Source organism: Leptosomus discolor, chromosome 4, assembly GCF_034619465.1.
Source record: "Leptosomus discolor isolate bLepDis1 chromosome 4, bLepDis1.hap2, whole genome shotgun sequence".
NCBI lineage: Eukaryota > Metazoa > Chordata > Aves > Leptosomiformes > Leptosomidae > Leptosomus > Leptosomus discolor.
Window position 1 is genome coordinate 19950508 of NC_141394.1, and position 15976 is coordinate 19966483.

Genomic DNA, 15976 nt, shown 5'->3' on the forward strand with positions numbered 1-15976 from the left:
TCTATTCCCTGACACACAGGACAAGGTGCACAGAATCCCTGGGCTATGAAAGCGAAGGCTACCAGCCTCTCTGTTAGCAGTGGCCAGAGTTAATCACAGGGCTAGTAGGGAGGTTAATCAGTGAAGCTGGTTCTGTGAGTTAACGTTCAACTAAGGGCAAAGTATTTGCTGAAGCCATTTCCCCACAGAGAGGGCTGGAAGGTGCTGGGGGAGGAGAGGAAGAGGAGGGGTCTACATCATGGTAAGGATCAGAGAACTGTTTCAAGTACGTTTTTGACAACTTACTATTTTTTTGGTAACTTCACTTCCAGTCTTGTAATCCAACACATCACACTCCCTGACAGGGATGTTTTGCTTTTTTTTCTCAGCCTCGTTGAATAACATGACTGGTTTGAGACTGATGTGGCATACGCTGGACACTGTTTGCTACCAACATGTGGATTTAGTCTCACCATCCGTCACCCCTAGGGCAGTTTGCAAGCTCCAGAGACATAGGGGGGTCGGTGCGGTTCCTTCCCTACAATGTTAGGGCTCAGGGCCGGGGCAGTGGAAAACAGTCAGCTTTGCTGGGCACCAATCTCTTTCCCCTTTGCTGGCAAAAGGCAGTGAGAAGACAGGAGATTAAAAAAAAAAATAAATATCACAGCTCTGTGTGCTCCATAGCCCTGCCTGTTCTAGCATGAATTTGAGTTGGATTTCACTATAGGTAGATGAACTAGCCTAAAATATTTTGTGTGGGGAATGACTCCAGGAATACATAGCTCTTGCTCTTTAAAGAAAATTTATAAGCCATTTACTTCACAAGGATACTAAATTATAGCAGAAGAATTATCTGGCTTGATAAATCAAGATTTGCTGCTAAAGCCTTTGCTCAGTCTCACTGGCTCTGGTACAGCGGTTTTTTGCAGCAGCCTCCCTGGCTGGCTGCTTCCTTTTCATTCAGCAACCTGCGGTAATGCAAACATACTGCTAGGTAAAGGCAGACAGAGCCTTGAAAGTGCAGGGCAAGGCCAGGAGTAGTAGGAATCAATCAAAATACAGATATATGTTCTGACGACAGAAAGTGGTATTTGCCTGCAGCTGAAAGGAGGAAGGTTTTATTTTATTTTTTTTATAGTCAGCAGAAAGCCCACCTAATATAACTGGAGCAATGCATGTGGTTTTTGGAGTCAGTCTGTGTGATTTCTTGATCCTCGTGGGTCCCTTCCAACTTGAGATACTATTCTGTGATTCTCCAGCACTAACAGTGTGTAAGTATAGGGAAAAGTCCTTGGACTTATCTCTGACTTGAGGAGGAAAAGCCCATCAAAGCAAACAGCACTTCTCAGCCTTCCCTGATAGCTTTTCTGTAAAGATAGCATCTGCTTTGTCCTGCACCTCTTCAGGTCAATCTAACTGAAACACACTATGAAACTACATAGTTTCACTTGTGCCTTCTGAGCTGCTGCGGTAATGTCTTTTTTTTCTGTAGCTACAGCTTTGGTACTACCAGAAACATGTGGGTTCTCTTTAATTGGCATGACATTTATATGTCATCTTAATTTTTTTAAAAAAATTACTTCAGTCTGTATTTCATGCTTCATCTTCTGACTTCTGTCCACTACATGTTTCTAAATGCACTCATCACATACATCTTTTTAAAATCACTATTAGTTGCTGTATATATAGTGTTTATACTGAAACAGCACATGCAAATATTGTTAAGCCCTGCCCCCAAACCCATGAGCCTGATTTCGGATTACAGCTGGTGTTCTCATTTGCCAAGTTCTTTGCCCTAACCGTGTCTCTTGAGTCACTTCTGTGTCTCTTACTTTGCCCTGTGCAGGCAGCCCTGCAACCCTGACTGACCCGAGTCTTTGCTACATCAACAGTCCATCACACATAAAACTTGAGAGCTGGAACTTTAAAGCAGCTGGACCCCCATGAGTGTCGTGTGTACCACACAGTCACCCCACTGCTGTAACAAAAATTTGTAATTGTGTACAAACATCAAGCCTCCCCCTGCCCCCCCCCCCCCCCCCCCAAGTGTAGCATTACATTGCCAAGGTATGCATGCTTATGCCAAACAATATATATGTGAATACACGTATTTTCTGGTCATCATTTTATATATATAAAACATAGATCTTATATATATTTATAGATCATGATCTATCACCATGCATAAAAATTAAATACACCTGTTTAATGAAAGCCAAAACTTTTGAAACTAATTATTTCGCCTCAGATACCATTTGAGCAAAGCACAACCATTGCAAGACTTTTAGAAGCCAATCACAAGGGCTGCCAACATTGTGCTTTTTAACAGCAGCATCACAGTGACTCAGATATTAGCTCGGTATTGAAGTTAGTACTTCATGGTAGTAATGAGGATGAATAATCGTATACAGGAACTCGAAAACCCCCGCTGATTAGCAAATATTTTTTATCTGCAGCTGAATCTTTAGTTGCTGAAGCCAGGAGCGCTTCATTGCCTCTGATTTACGAGTGGGTTAGAAATATCCTGAAGTAAATGGAAAAGCATGTATTTTAGGGTCAGTTTAATCTTTTTCTCATTGTGTGCCCTTCCTGGAACAAGCAGAGAACCGGGGGACAGAGGACTACAAAGGACAAGAAGAACAGCAGCGCCTCAACACCCCTGAGCGGTTTGTGTTTTCCTGCATAGGGGTGGGTGTCAGGGATGTGGGGGTGACCAGGCTTTTGCATAGAGGCAGCCAAGAACATCAACCCATACCTCCACCTTTCTGCCACAGCTCCAAAGTGGAGCCTGCTTGCCCCAGCCTCGGGGAGGATATCAGCCTTGCTGGGAGAGGCACGGGCAAGTAAGGCAGGGCTGAGGGGTATGCCCTGGAGAGCACAGCCAGACAGGCTTTGCTGGCCAAAAACACCCCAACCCAACCCCAAATGCTTAGGAACAAATATAAGTGCAGGGTCAGCACATGAGACACATTCCCCTACTCCACCACCAACCACTTATAGCTCAGAGCCCCCCTCCCATGCAAATGTCACACACAAAAATAAATTCTGTTCTGTTAACATGTAAAGCTTTTTTCTTAAACCTTCAGAAAATCCTAGCCATGGCCAGGACTTGCAGTTTAACTGTGGTGCACAAAGGACAACATAATTTTGCTTCAACTCGTCTTCTGCCAGCTTCACTTGGTAGCACCACGCTTCAGTTGTTGATTATTTTTTTTTTCCCCCCCTTGGTGAAGGCTGAAGATGGGGGTTTAAAGCACCTTCAGCAGCCTGCACATCACCAACATCCTGCTGTTAGCCTGCTGCCACGCAGGGAGGAGGGGAAATAAGCAAGCTGGAGGAAAGCCTCCCCAGATCCAGGGGGCTGCACCTAAAGAGGCAACAGCCTCAGAAAGGCTGTGGGAGAGAAATGGTCTTCAAATACGGCCTTTGCTTTACAAGGAGTGATTTAGCTGCATGGTATGATGTTTTTAAAAGTAAATAACTAAAAATATTCATTAAGAGGGAGTTCACTGTATTGCCTCATGACAGCCTTTTTTCTGCCTGTGACCTTTTCAAAGTGGCAATGCAAATAATAGTAAAAAAATAATAATAATAAAAAAAAAAAGGAAGTACTGAGCTAAGATCACAGTCTTATGACTCTTATTTTTCACATGCTCACATTCACACCAGTTGTCTCTTCCCTTTTATTTAACACCTCTGTGTGCACAAGTGTGTATGAAAAAATATAGGCTGTAATCATACCGGATTTGTAGGCTCCACATTATTGAGACTTTTACCATTGTGATTTTTGCATGCTTATGGCCACAGGTACGCAACACTTCTCTGTTTTTCAGGGGTTTGGCAGCATTTGAAACAAAGTCTGTTTAAAAAGGAGCTTATAAGCTGTCAGAAAGACAGTGGGGTTTTTTTTTTTTTTTTTTAAATTTGACACTCTGTGTACCTCCTACTGAAAAATATTACTATTAGTGGAAAGAAAAAAAGCCCACTGTAATCTTCCAGAATGAAGATCTGACTATCTAACGTACTGCTTTTATGCCCAAACACAGAGTCAGGGCTACAGTGCTATAGCGTTAGTTGTTTTAAACCAGGACCTGCCAGAAAGGTGGATTATGATGGGCAGATAAAAGAAGAGAGAGGCTCCTTGAGCTCTTCAGTGTTGTCAAATATAGTTGCTTTTCCTTGATTCTCTAGGAGCAAGTAAAAGTACTCCAAGATTTTGGTGTTGTTTTTTTTTTTTTGTTGTTGTGGTTATTGTTGTTTTCAAATCTGCAAAGTCTCTTTTCAAACACCAGCTCTTAATGGAAACACAGACCATGAATCCCAAGTGCACCCTACAGGTTTCAAAATAAGCAGACAGGAATCCAAAACATGCACCCCTCGCCTTTAATATTATTATTTTTAAAGATGGCCTATTTATTTCAAAGCTAATCTTATTACAGTTCATTTTGGGGATGAGACAATAGGCTACTTCTTTTTGAATGTTTGATACTGGAAACACCACCTCTCATACACCTGATGGTAAACCAAAGTTGCAAATTCTGCTACCCCCCCCCCCCCCCAAAACCCTCAAACACCCCCCCAAAAAAAGAAGGGGGAGAGGGGGTGTGCAGCACATGAGTTAAATGCTGTGTGCCTGTCTGCTGGGTTGATTTCTGAGCTGAGGGCAGGTGAAGCTGCTGTCACTGCTGGAGCTAGAGGCACTGAACAGCCTTTTCCACAGAGGTGGGCACAGCCCAAGCCTGGACCGCTGCTGCCGGTACTAGGATACAGTCAGACAGCCCGCGCACTGCTCAGCCTGCTTGCCCTGAGACGCTCGCTGACATTCTGGCTCTTAGATGCAGCTACAAGCCCTGACTCTGGTCAGCGATCACCACTGTACCTCAGTCGCCAGGCCTCAGTAACATTACATCAACGCTAGGTTGGTTTTCAGGGGTGAGATGAACAGGAAAGGGAGAGGATTTGTTTTCTTGAAATGATCGGTGGTATTGCTGGGAAATCTGCTTTTCATTCATTTTTGAATGATTAGTTAAATATTATTCTGTCATTTAAGATTCACATTAACTGGAGGTGATTCAGCAAAGGCAGAAAACAGGTAATACCTGCATGGAGCAGGATTATGCACCTCAGTGAGTGTCCCTGGATGGATAGCAGCTTTTACATGCCTGCCTTTGGGCTCTGGAAAGATCCTCCTGAACTACAAGGAGCTGCCTTCAGCAAGTACTTCAATAGGTGTCAGCCTCTCCGACGCTGGTTTTGCAGCTGGGAGGCTGTACAGAGCCCAGCCAGTCCCAGGACGTCACTGGAAACCAGCAGCAATTCTTTCCCTCTCAATGTCGCTTCACAGCCCTGGCTGACGATGCCATTCAGCTGGATGAACGAGAGGTCTCCTTTGGGTGTTCAGTGTCAACAAAAGGGGAGAAAAAACCCACCTCAAACTAAAAACGGTGCACTTTTTTGTGAGTCCTAGAATAACGCCAATTTCTAATGTCATCCACAACTTTAGATTTAAGATTACATGTCGGTTTTGTGTTCATTTGCATAGAAAAGCAGACTGACATTTTAAAAGTAACATTACTATTACTTTAAAATAACATGTGGCTCTACTTTTTATCTGGGAATCGAGATGTTATGAAGCATTGGTCAATGGCCTTGAAAGCAGGACTCTGTAAAAAAGACGACCATTAGAACTATATATTCAGGTGGAAGTGAAAATATTCCCTGAGACGGGACATGGAATATGACTTCCAACACATTTATAAAAGTAGTAAGTTCGTAGATGATCAGTCAGGGAAATGTGAGTGCAGGGTTACAATTTAAAAATGACAATTGTGCTGCACCACACGGGATGAATGAGGTAACAAGAGTCTACGACCAGCTGCAAATTAGAGGCACTGACCTTCCCGGCACATGAACCAATGTTATGGGAGACAAAACCAGCAGGTTTTGGTCCAAGACTGATCAAAGTCAAGCATTACACTGATCGGTTTTTTCTTTATGCAAAGCTGTGGTGTCTGGAGGAAAACAGTTAATGGCATTTTTTCTGCTGTGCAGTTTTGCAGATTCCACGCGGGAAAGCCCCCGTGAGTCACAGAGGAAGGTGGTAAAGGTCAAAGAGGGAGTAGGAGGCAGGTCTGCCTCTACCTTCATTCTTGTACGGACTGCCACATTACTCCCTTCCACCAAAGTCAGAGCTTAACTAATTTTTAGAACATTAAGCCATATTTCAGAGATGAAAAAAGATTGAAGTGAAAGATATTACTTTCATTAGGCACCCTCATCTATACTCCCTACATCCAGAAATCTGTCTTTTAAAATTATTGGTTTATAAAGCTGGAAAAAATGACAAGGGTGGGGCTATTTCATCTTTCAAACTCTTTAATGACTATGTACTTCAGACCCCTTATAGGAACAGCAGTTTTTTTGCTTTGGGGAGGTTACAGCACACAGAAAAACCCCATGTTATTTCGATGCTTCTTTGCTATAGCGTCATGTTAACACCTGAAACACACACCCCCCACACCCGCCCCCCCCCGAAAACCCAAATACACAGCAAGCACACACATGAATACTAGGACACACCTACAGTTTGTACATCAGCCTCTTCTAAAGTTGAAAGTCGCTCGCTCCCTAAGCTGTTTGATGAAGTAGCTAGTGTCAATCATGGAGAAGGGCTCACAACGGTCCCTCCTGGTCATTCCCAGGGTCAAAGGCACAAGGTACACACAGTCAACAGACAGATCTAATCGTTCAGCCTGGGTGCAATCACAGTTAAAGACGCAAATAATCTCTAAAAGGTGTTTTACCTTTTTGCCTTTAATACACTGTGAGTGTAGAACTAGAATAGGAGCATAAATGGGACAGTAGTGAAACAGCACATAATGCAAATGATTTGAGAGTTCATTCATGGGGAAAGGGCTACGGTAGGTACCAAAAAGTCAGCTTAATTGGAGCTGAAGCCTTGCCCCACGCGTGTACATACACACATGGAAACCTGCAAGACTGACTTTTGAGATAACGAAGAGGAAAGGAGAAGACCCCTCTAGGCGTTGACACACATTCAGGGGTCAGCAATTCCCAGTTTTGTAACTGTTGTATCACTTCCTATTCTTCTGGAAGCTGAAATAAATCCCAAATGTGCCTCTGCATCATCAGGTGAGTGCTTCGGATGATTCAAAACAACTCGGAGCCATCACAAGGAAGCACTGACAGTAGTCCAAGTATTGTGACAGTCTTTCACAAAACTGTGACCCACATATACAGAAAGTAGAAACTCTTTTTCTCCCTTGAAATTTCTCATGGTAAAAAAGCCCTCTATCATCATTCCTAGTATAATTACGGAAAACAAGTGAGAACAGTTTGTGGCAAAGCCAGTTTATTAGGTTTCTGGGATCGTGTCTTGCCCTCCCCCCAGCACATACAAAATAACCCACCTTTACAATTGGGTAAAGTGAAAATACACATACAAAGTGTTCAGTACTTTTGACACCAATTTAGTGGGCAGAACATTACCACTGAAAGCCAGGAAGCATAATGAATCCTGCATTAATGACCACATTACCTTTATGGCAGAACCATTAAAACATGCTTTGTGCTGAAGACGAAATCACAAAGTTAAACATTAGTTCCACACAACTTTAATGACATGAGGGCCCTTATTTACAGGTTGTGAACAACTCAAAGCTTAACAGATTTGCAGGTGTCTGATATCAAATTTAACAGTAACACTGTAGCTACATAATTGCCTTACCCCAACCCCCAACTCCACTGACTTTGGAATTCTTCATTCTGATTCTTTTATTTAAAAGACAAAACAAAACCAACAAATTCAAAGAAACAAAACAAAACCCCAAACACATTTGCTGACATACTTATTACACAAATAGTTAAGATGGATCCTTCTGAGAAAAAGGATTAAGGACATGAGTGAAAAACAAGTTGTCCAAGAGGACTGTAAACCATATTTATTTACAATAGTATACACATAAATTTAAGATCAATCCTTTTCTTAAAAAAAAAAAGTCATTAAGGACACTAGTGTTAAAAAGCTGATTGTTTCTGAAAGGACTGTAAACCAAATTTTAGTCATGTAAGGTTCAGAGTGAATACAAAAGTTCCCTTTTACAAATGTTTCCTAAACAAAATTACTGTCACAGTTGTAGCAGCTTTATACAGGAAAAAAGTATTACCTTTTGTTTAGATTCTTTTTAAACATCTTAATCATATTAGACCAAATTGAACCCTCTTTCTAAATCTAGAAAAAAGTCATTTTTCTTCTCTCATTATAACTTGCAACAGGATTACATCTTATTAATTGTAACAGTTTAAATAACAGTTATCTCGTTTCAGTGACTTGTTTCTAATGGGATCACTAGGGTGGCAGCTTCTGAACTGGCCCTTTTGTTTAGTTTCCAGTCAGCATCACACGCTACCACCCTGCAAATCAAAAATCTTCATTTTTACTTCAATATCTTTAAAAACTAAGTCACAAAACATTGTTCGATGTGGCATATGAATGAAGTCATAGATTGCATTCTATGGCTTACATTTCGCTTTGTGTGGTGATGTGCAACCTAGCACCATTTTTATTATGAAACCTGACCTTCAGACAGAACTGAAATAAAACGGTTGCAATTATGAGAACACAGAAGATGACGGTTCTAGAGCAGTAATTTCCCTCACCTGACGCAGCATGTTACTAGCTGACACTAGTAATGCCAAGGATGCCCCACATCCAGCCATGACATTACACAGGCAGGTTTTAGCTCAAAAATACAGATGATGTATTTGGCAGATTTTCTCCATAATTCAAGATCTAATTTATTTTGTATTCAGAAGTATTTTAAGAAAGTCCCACATTCCTAAGCATTTCCATCCCTATATACATGACCAAGTTGGTTGTTAAAAGTTTTTTCAAGATATCTGAAAAGTATTCATCGTCACTAAAATCCTCTAAAACCCCAACCTTTGAAAACCAGCATGTTTTTGCCAGCTTCACGCAATCTTTTATTTACTTAAGTGTTTTTACTTACCCTGGGACACTCAACTCAAATACAGCATCTTTAGAAGTAAGTCCTCACAGAAGTTTTAGTAAGGTCAGAGAACTTATGGACTGTTAGTAGCCCCAAATTTACCCCAAATCCTGTGCTACAGTACTTTCCGTAAGAAGGAATGCATAGTTTAATTTTACATGATAATTATGAAAAATTAATGAAGTTTTAAGTATCACATAATTGTCCAGAGGTAGGGACAAGTTCGTCAATTCTCTTACCATTGCCATGAGGAAACAAAGTTTACAGTGGAATGACAGGCAAAAAGCTAGCAGAATGCACCTACACTGACAGCCCAAACTTTATCTGACAGTCCTGGTTTTTGCTTTTAAACTACAAAAAGGTACTTGCTTAGCAATTTGCTAGCAGTCACCAAATATTCCTTCATATGCCAAAAATCTCCCCACGGGTCGACCCAAAAAAAATCAAGCTATCTGGCTGTCACAAAACACTTCTCCTACATTATTCCAATGCAAATTGCAACCGGAAATGTTAGTAAACTGGCTTGTTATTTATAACCTCACCACAAGTGATGGAAACAATCTCAGGCAGCAAGAGCTCAAGTAGAATTGCTTTGTCAAAACTTCACTTGAAAGTTCACTTTCCCCTTACAGCGAAACTTCAGTAATTCAGAAAGTACAATTACAAAGTGCATGAACATGAGATGGGCACATCTATACCAGAAAAAAATCCAAACCCAACACATTAAAGTGCCAAAGAGATTCACTATAATTCCTACCAGAACCTGGAACTTTAACAAGATCATAATTTTGAAGCATTTGCAAACAAGACAAGGTGATAGCTGATCATTGCACGATTTAACACCAGCAGGTCATGGCAGGTTTTGGTTCGGGCTTTATATGTATTTCATCGCGATCTGGGGGCTGACTAAGCATTAATGGCTTGTGACTTTTAAGCTTGTGAGCCAGTGTCATAAATATGGCCTCCACGTGGTCATTGTCATTGGGGTTTTTGGCAGAGGTTTCAAATAATGGCATACTGTGAGTATCAGCGAACTTCTGGGCCAAGTCCGTAGGTACCTGAATAGCACTTCTCAGGTCACACTTATTTCCAACAAGAATCCGTGGTATATCGTTGGCAAGAAGGTGTTGTTTGCATTCCTCTATCCATGAGGGCAGGCTGTGAAAACTGGCAATGTTTGTCATGTCGTATACAAACACGACGGCATGAACGTTCCTGTAGTAGTGCTGCACCATGCTCTTTCTGAAGCGCTCCTGGCCTGCCGTATCCCACAGCTGGATCTGAACAGAGGAAGACAATGAGAGAAAAAAAATGTTTTATTACTCATGTTGGAAAACAATACAAATCACCTGTAGCTGGGGGAGTCCCTTGATCACAGAAATCCACTCTTCTGAACTAATCATACTGAAAAGTTCGTGCTGAAGAAAATTGTTGCTCTTACACAATTTCAGAAACTTTTGCTTTCAATGTTGCTCACAATTGAAACCAGGAAGAAATGATGATGCAACTTGACCACAAATATGAATTTCTGAAAGTTTATTGGAGCATGTACTTTACAAGATTAAAAAAAAAATAAATCCTGAAGTCTTGGCAATAGCACTTTTATTTGCAAAACCAACATTTATTTCACAGCACAACTCTCAGCTGACATGATTTTTTTTTATATTGCCAAAAATAACTTCATCTTTCCCAAAGTTCTGTTCTTGGCATGAAGTTAACTGCCTATTGTGGTACTATATAGAATTAGGAAGGAATCAAACCATGCATGAACTACACCACCACCACCCAAAACATGACAAAGTGTATCTATCAGAAGCAAACTCTCCTGTGATGAACCTCAAACTTCAGCTTATTTATCCTTACACTAGGACCATACTGTGGTTTGTAGTATCAAAGCAGGCACAAAAGGAAAAATAAAATTTTTAACAAAGCGTAAACCTCCTGTTAGCTCAACATGCTACTACTGTTTCCAGTTCAGCATCATTCTATTCCAAACAGACTGAACATATTGGAAGCCTGGTCAGTGCAACAGACAAAAAAAAAAAAATCCAGAAGAACTGAAATGCTTTCAAACTTCTCAGTACAGCTTAAAACAAAATGAAACAAGCCTTGAAGCACAAGCAGATGTAAGCAACAACAAACAAAAATGTGAAATGCATCAGTCCTGCCTGTATAATGGAAGCTTGGAGTCCTCAGACTCCAGAGTACGCTACAGAACTGTGCGCTTATTGGACACGGTGACATTTCAGCGAACTTGCTCTCCACAGACACAGGACTGCAACACACAGCAGTCAGAGCCAGGCCACCTGCAACGCAGGTTATCTTATCTGTACATGGTAAGAAATAAACCAGTGTGTGGCTCTATCGCACACACCTTAGCGATGACGTTAACACTGGGAGATGACACCTGATTTCTTGGGTCAAAGCAGAGCCCTAGCTTCCCCTCTGTCCTGTACAGCTGACCCCTGATGGCTGAGGCAGCTTGATTAGAACATCAGCTTTTAACTTTTGAGCAGGAAATGGCAGATACAAATGCTTCCTCCCTGGGAATGAAAGGAGAGTTCTTCAGACTCAGAATTCAAGGAGTATTAAATGTTCCGTAAACAAAGAAGGTAAACTTAAAATTCAAAGTAACTTCCCTTGATGAAAATGTTCTCCCACTACCATAGTTCCGCACTCCTTTGATCCAAATGGTTCCATAAAACTTATTTAGAAATTGCGTGTCTTGAAAGCTTGTTTACCATTTTTACCAGTGACTTTGATATTAAAAAGAAGGAAGCACAAGTGCCAGGGAAATTTGCTGATGGCAAGAAGCTAAAATGCCTCACCGACAGAGAGGAGTATTACACTATCACATACAATTTTTTTTTTTTGAAAGCTCGAACAGTAGAAATAGAGTGAAACCAAATAGAAGCAGAGGCAAAGTCTTCATAACAGTGACCAATAATAAAGACTTTTCCTGTAAGCGCAGGATTCATCAGCTTGGAAATTACTAAAATGGATGATGATCCAGATACATGAGTCAATCACAGGACATTATGAATCACTAGTGCGATAAAAAAAAAAAAAAAAAAAAAAAAAAAAAGAGTAAATTATGTCTCAGGATGGTGTGACTTTGCCTGCAATATTATGTTCAACCTTGGTCACCCAGCCTCAAGAAAAACTCAGACTGGAGCAGGTGGAAATGGCAGTTACTAGTTTCATCAGGGGAACTGAGAACTTACATGACATCAGAACAGCTTGGCTTCTGTAGTCTACTCCAGTTACCTGCAGCGTCTGATCCACAGACTCGTAAAGATCCACATGCTCCTTCTAAAAGGGTCATTAAGATGATTAAGAAAAGCAAGGCAAGTCACCCTAGCCTTGAACTGCAGAAAACAGTAGTCAGTTGCAATCCATCTCGTTTTAAAGCAATCACCTGCTTTTTGCCAATGGTATTACACTCTGAACACAACTGACTCCACAGTCTGTTACAGGAGTCTAGACCATCAGATTAAATACAGGCACCTAAGTTTGGGCGAGACGCATTCACCCACCCAGATGAGAGATGCTTCCAGTTCCATGCACTTATAAAGTCAGGAGACTCATGGAAAATTTTCATTGATTTGGAATTTGACAAATTGAAGAGAGAAGAAAGAAGCAGAGACTGAAGTAATCCTTAGGTTCAGACCACATAACGTTAAAGAATCACGACAGCTAATCTTGTAAAATGCTGTATCAAATTAATTTAAAGAGGGAGCTCAGTTTTACAGGCAGCTTGAGCTTACACTTCTCTCGCCGCCTCATTCGCAGAGCAGAAATCAGTCATGCTTCAGTCGAGCACAGATTCGCATGTGTATTACTAGCCTTGAGTAGAGAAGGGGAAATTGAATTAAAGGTTTACACATCTTCCGAGTTAAGCTTAAACTACAGTTCCTCCTACATTTTATTTACATACAGCTTTCAAGCTTGAAGGGTATTATCTCGAACTAAAAATGTTAATATTCTTGTGATGGAATCACTTGTGTGGAGAGGCAAATCCTTTCCCGAGGTTGAAAATTTCACAGTTTAGAAGTTTCTTTTTTTCCTCTTACCATGTGAAGTTCAGAAGACCATTCAATTTCTGCATATCCCCCCCCGCCAACTTTTGCTCTGCTGAAAACAACACTGAAAATATTCACATTAATAGATGTGCATTGATAAATTATTAAGATTATTGTTACAATATTAGTTCAACACCATCCATCTTCAAGAAAACACGGTTTTTATAACAGCCCTTTAAAACACGTGATTTGAAAATTTGGTTTAACAGCATAATTCAGCTAATAAAAATGTGGACAGAATCAGTTTGTCACACTCTCTAGGAAAGACAAATGGTACATAAACATATTGACTCAGCTATCACCTCCCACCTTCCGATTCCTTTTTGTGGATCCAGAAAGGCTGTTTTCTGAACAAGAACTCCCTTAGCATGCACGTTTTATAACACGCTGGTAAAAACACAACTGGCCTTTAATAAAGAGAAAGTGGCAAACTATGTCTCCTTTACAAGATGTGGGAAAAAAAACTTGAAGAGCTCAAAGGCACAGAACATGATGTTTGGACTTTCTTCTTTGAATTTCATTTGCATCCTTTGCTCTTTTAATGTAGGTCAGTGAAGAGTGACATCATTGTTTTCTTTGATTTTCAATGCTTAGATCCATTTAGGAAGAGGAAAATTTAGAATGCAAAACATTCTTTTGTTAAAAATTTGAATTGATCCATCACATCTAGGCATTGCTGTTTCATATGAAGCTGTTAGCCTACTGTACAAATTACAAAGGAATATACTCGTCCCTATGTCTTGGAATTCTACACAATTCCTGTGTGGGAGACCCCCTGCGAGAAGAACGGTGCTTCTGTTCCTGCCAATGACACAGCATTTTTCCAGCTGCGAGGGAAATGCTCAGTACTGTAGCAGCACCAGAATGACCATCCAGCTGGCTGGGGGAAGGGAGAAGAGAGAAAGGGAAGACACTACTTGATAATCTCCTTCAATGCAAGAGGAAAAATTCCTCTGCTCAGCAAGCCCTTCAGGGCACAGCAAGAACAGCAGCCATTCAGTTCATCTTAGCTTCTCTCTTTCCTGATTCAACAGGCATTGCTGGAGCTCACTACTACAAGCAAGAAAGGTGAAGATGAGTGAGAGGAGGTGGCAAACCCCCCCCAAATTGGTGCATACTTGACAACACACAGCATCCCCCTAAGAGCTAGAGACCTGGCCATAATCGTAGAAGTTTACTCCTTTTAAAGCTGAAAGAGACCTTCCCAGGAAACAACGTGTCCCCGAAGTGCCTCCTTCAGTTCTCTGCCTCCCTCAACCAGAACTGGTATATTCAACAGGTGATATTCTCCAGAGCGCAGCAAACAGCCTGCCACTCACATATACAAAATGGCACCATAACCTGTGCCAAGCATCTCAGAGTTGTGGATTAGGCTATACTCTTCTTCACTTCTCTCCAACAACAGTGGTGAAAATGCCAGTCAGTAAGATGGTGCTGACAAGAACATATCCCTCAGAAGGTTCTCTGCTCCTTCACAGCCAGGAACAGACCAGTGAGTACAGAATCTCAGCTATCAGCCAAAGAAGTGCTATTCAGTGGTTTATAAAGAAAAAGAGTAACAAAGACCCATTTCTCTCTTTTAGTTAAAAAGAAGGATATGAGCTGAAAAAAAACACAAGAGAAGGAAAGCAAATGGACTTACACGCCCTCCGCAATTTCTTTAATCAGCAAGTAAGCAATGAAAAACTGCAGCTTTCGGCTACGTGACTGTAAGTTGTAATTACAAAGCCTGATGATAATAAACACAAAAGTACAATCCTAAGACTACCATTAGTCCCTTTTTCTACACGTTACTGAACTCTGCTCACAGAAACAAACTGTAATACAGAAGTAGAAGGGGATTCTGTTTAAAACCATGTTACTCCTAGTAAACAAACTGCATTTGTAAGCAGGCAGTAGTCTAATCTGCAAATGACTGTTAGGATCCCCACTAGCGTTTATGCATCTAGGCAGACTAGGTATGTTTCATATACTTTAAAAATCTGCTCTACAGTGCAAAGAAGGCAAAAGAGCATTTTTTCCTCCCATCCAATTTTTCACTAAATTTAGTTTTGTACGATTGAGCTTTAGCGAAACCTATAACCAGAGTGAAAACCAATGGTCAAATGCGAGCTAGTATCCAACCTCTCACTGTCCAGTACCCGTATCACATTTGCCTAAACATGCAGCAATCTTAACAGAATCCTAAAAAAAAAAAAAAGAAGTTGTAACATATTGCTATCACTGATGCAGCAGTTCACTCCTGAATAATGTTCAATCTTAATGGGACATTCTTATACGCTGGCAGAGGCCCACCGGCCCCAGCCTCCCACCACCCGCATCTTCCTCTCCTCCCGCTTCTCCTGGTCTCCCCGCGGCGATGCTGGAGCCCTGTACTAAGCCCGGGCTGCTCCCCGCTGTCAGCGGCTGGGTGGGGGCGCGGTGGGTGCACCCCAGCACCCCGCGGCCGGGCAAGGCCCAAAGCGGCCGGGCCGCCGGCGGCGGCCCGCAGGCCGGACGGAGGTCAGCACCGGGCCGCGGCGGGCAGCGCACCCAAGGCCGGCGGCCTTGCCCGGGGCTCCCAGCGCCCAGCACAGGGGCGGGCAGGGCGGCAACCCCCACCGCCCCCTCCCCCGCCTCGCCCCGTCCCGGCGGTACCTTAATGCGTTCGCCGTCGATGGTGACGGCCCGCTCGCGGAAGTCCACGCCGATGGTGGCCTCGGTGCGCTGGGGGAAGCGGCCGGCGCAGAAGCGGTAGGTGAGGCAGGTCTTCCCCACGTTGGAGTCCCCGATGACGATGATCTTGAAGATGCGGGAGCGAGCGGGGGGCAGCCCGCCGGGGAGCGCGCCGCTTCCCGTCAGGCTCAGCTCCAGGGAGGACTCCAGGTCGGCCGCCGCGGCCATCAT

At 42.2% G+C, this 15976-nt stretch overlaps 1 protein-coding gene across 1 annotated transcript; it reads right to left on the reverse strand.

Annotated features, from left to right (window-relative positions):
- Positions 1–8453: 8453 nt before the first annotated feature.
- On the reverse strand, positions 8454–15976 carry RAB33B (RAB33B, member RAS oncogene family). Its single transcript, XM_086464132.1, has 2 exons — positions 15728–15976; positions 8454–10288 (listed from the first exon to the last, which is right to left on the reverse strand). The coding sequence occupies exons 1-2, from the start codon at positions 15974–15976 to the stop codon at positions 9845–9847; spliced, it is 693 nt and encodes a 230-aa protein (XP_086320258.1). The 3' UTR covers positions 8454–9844.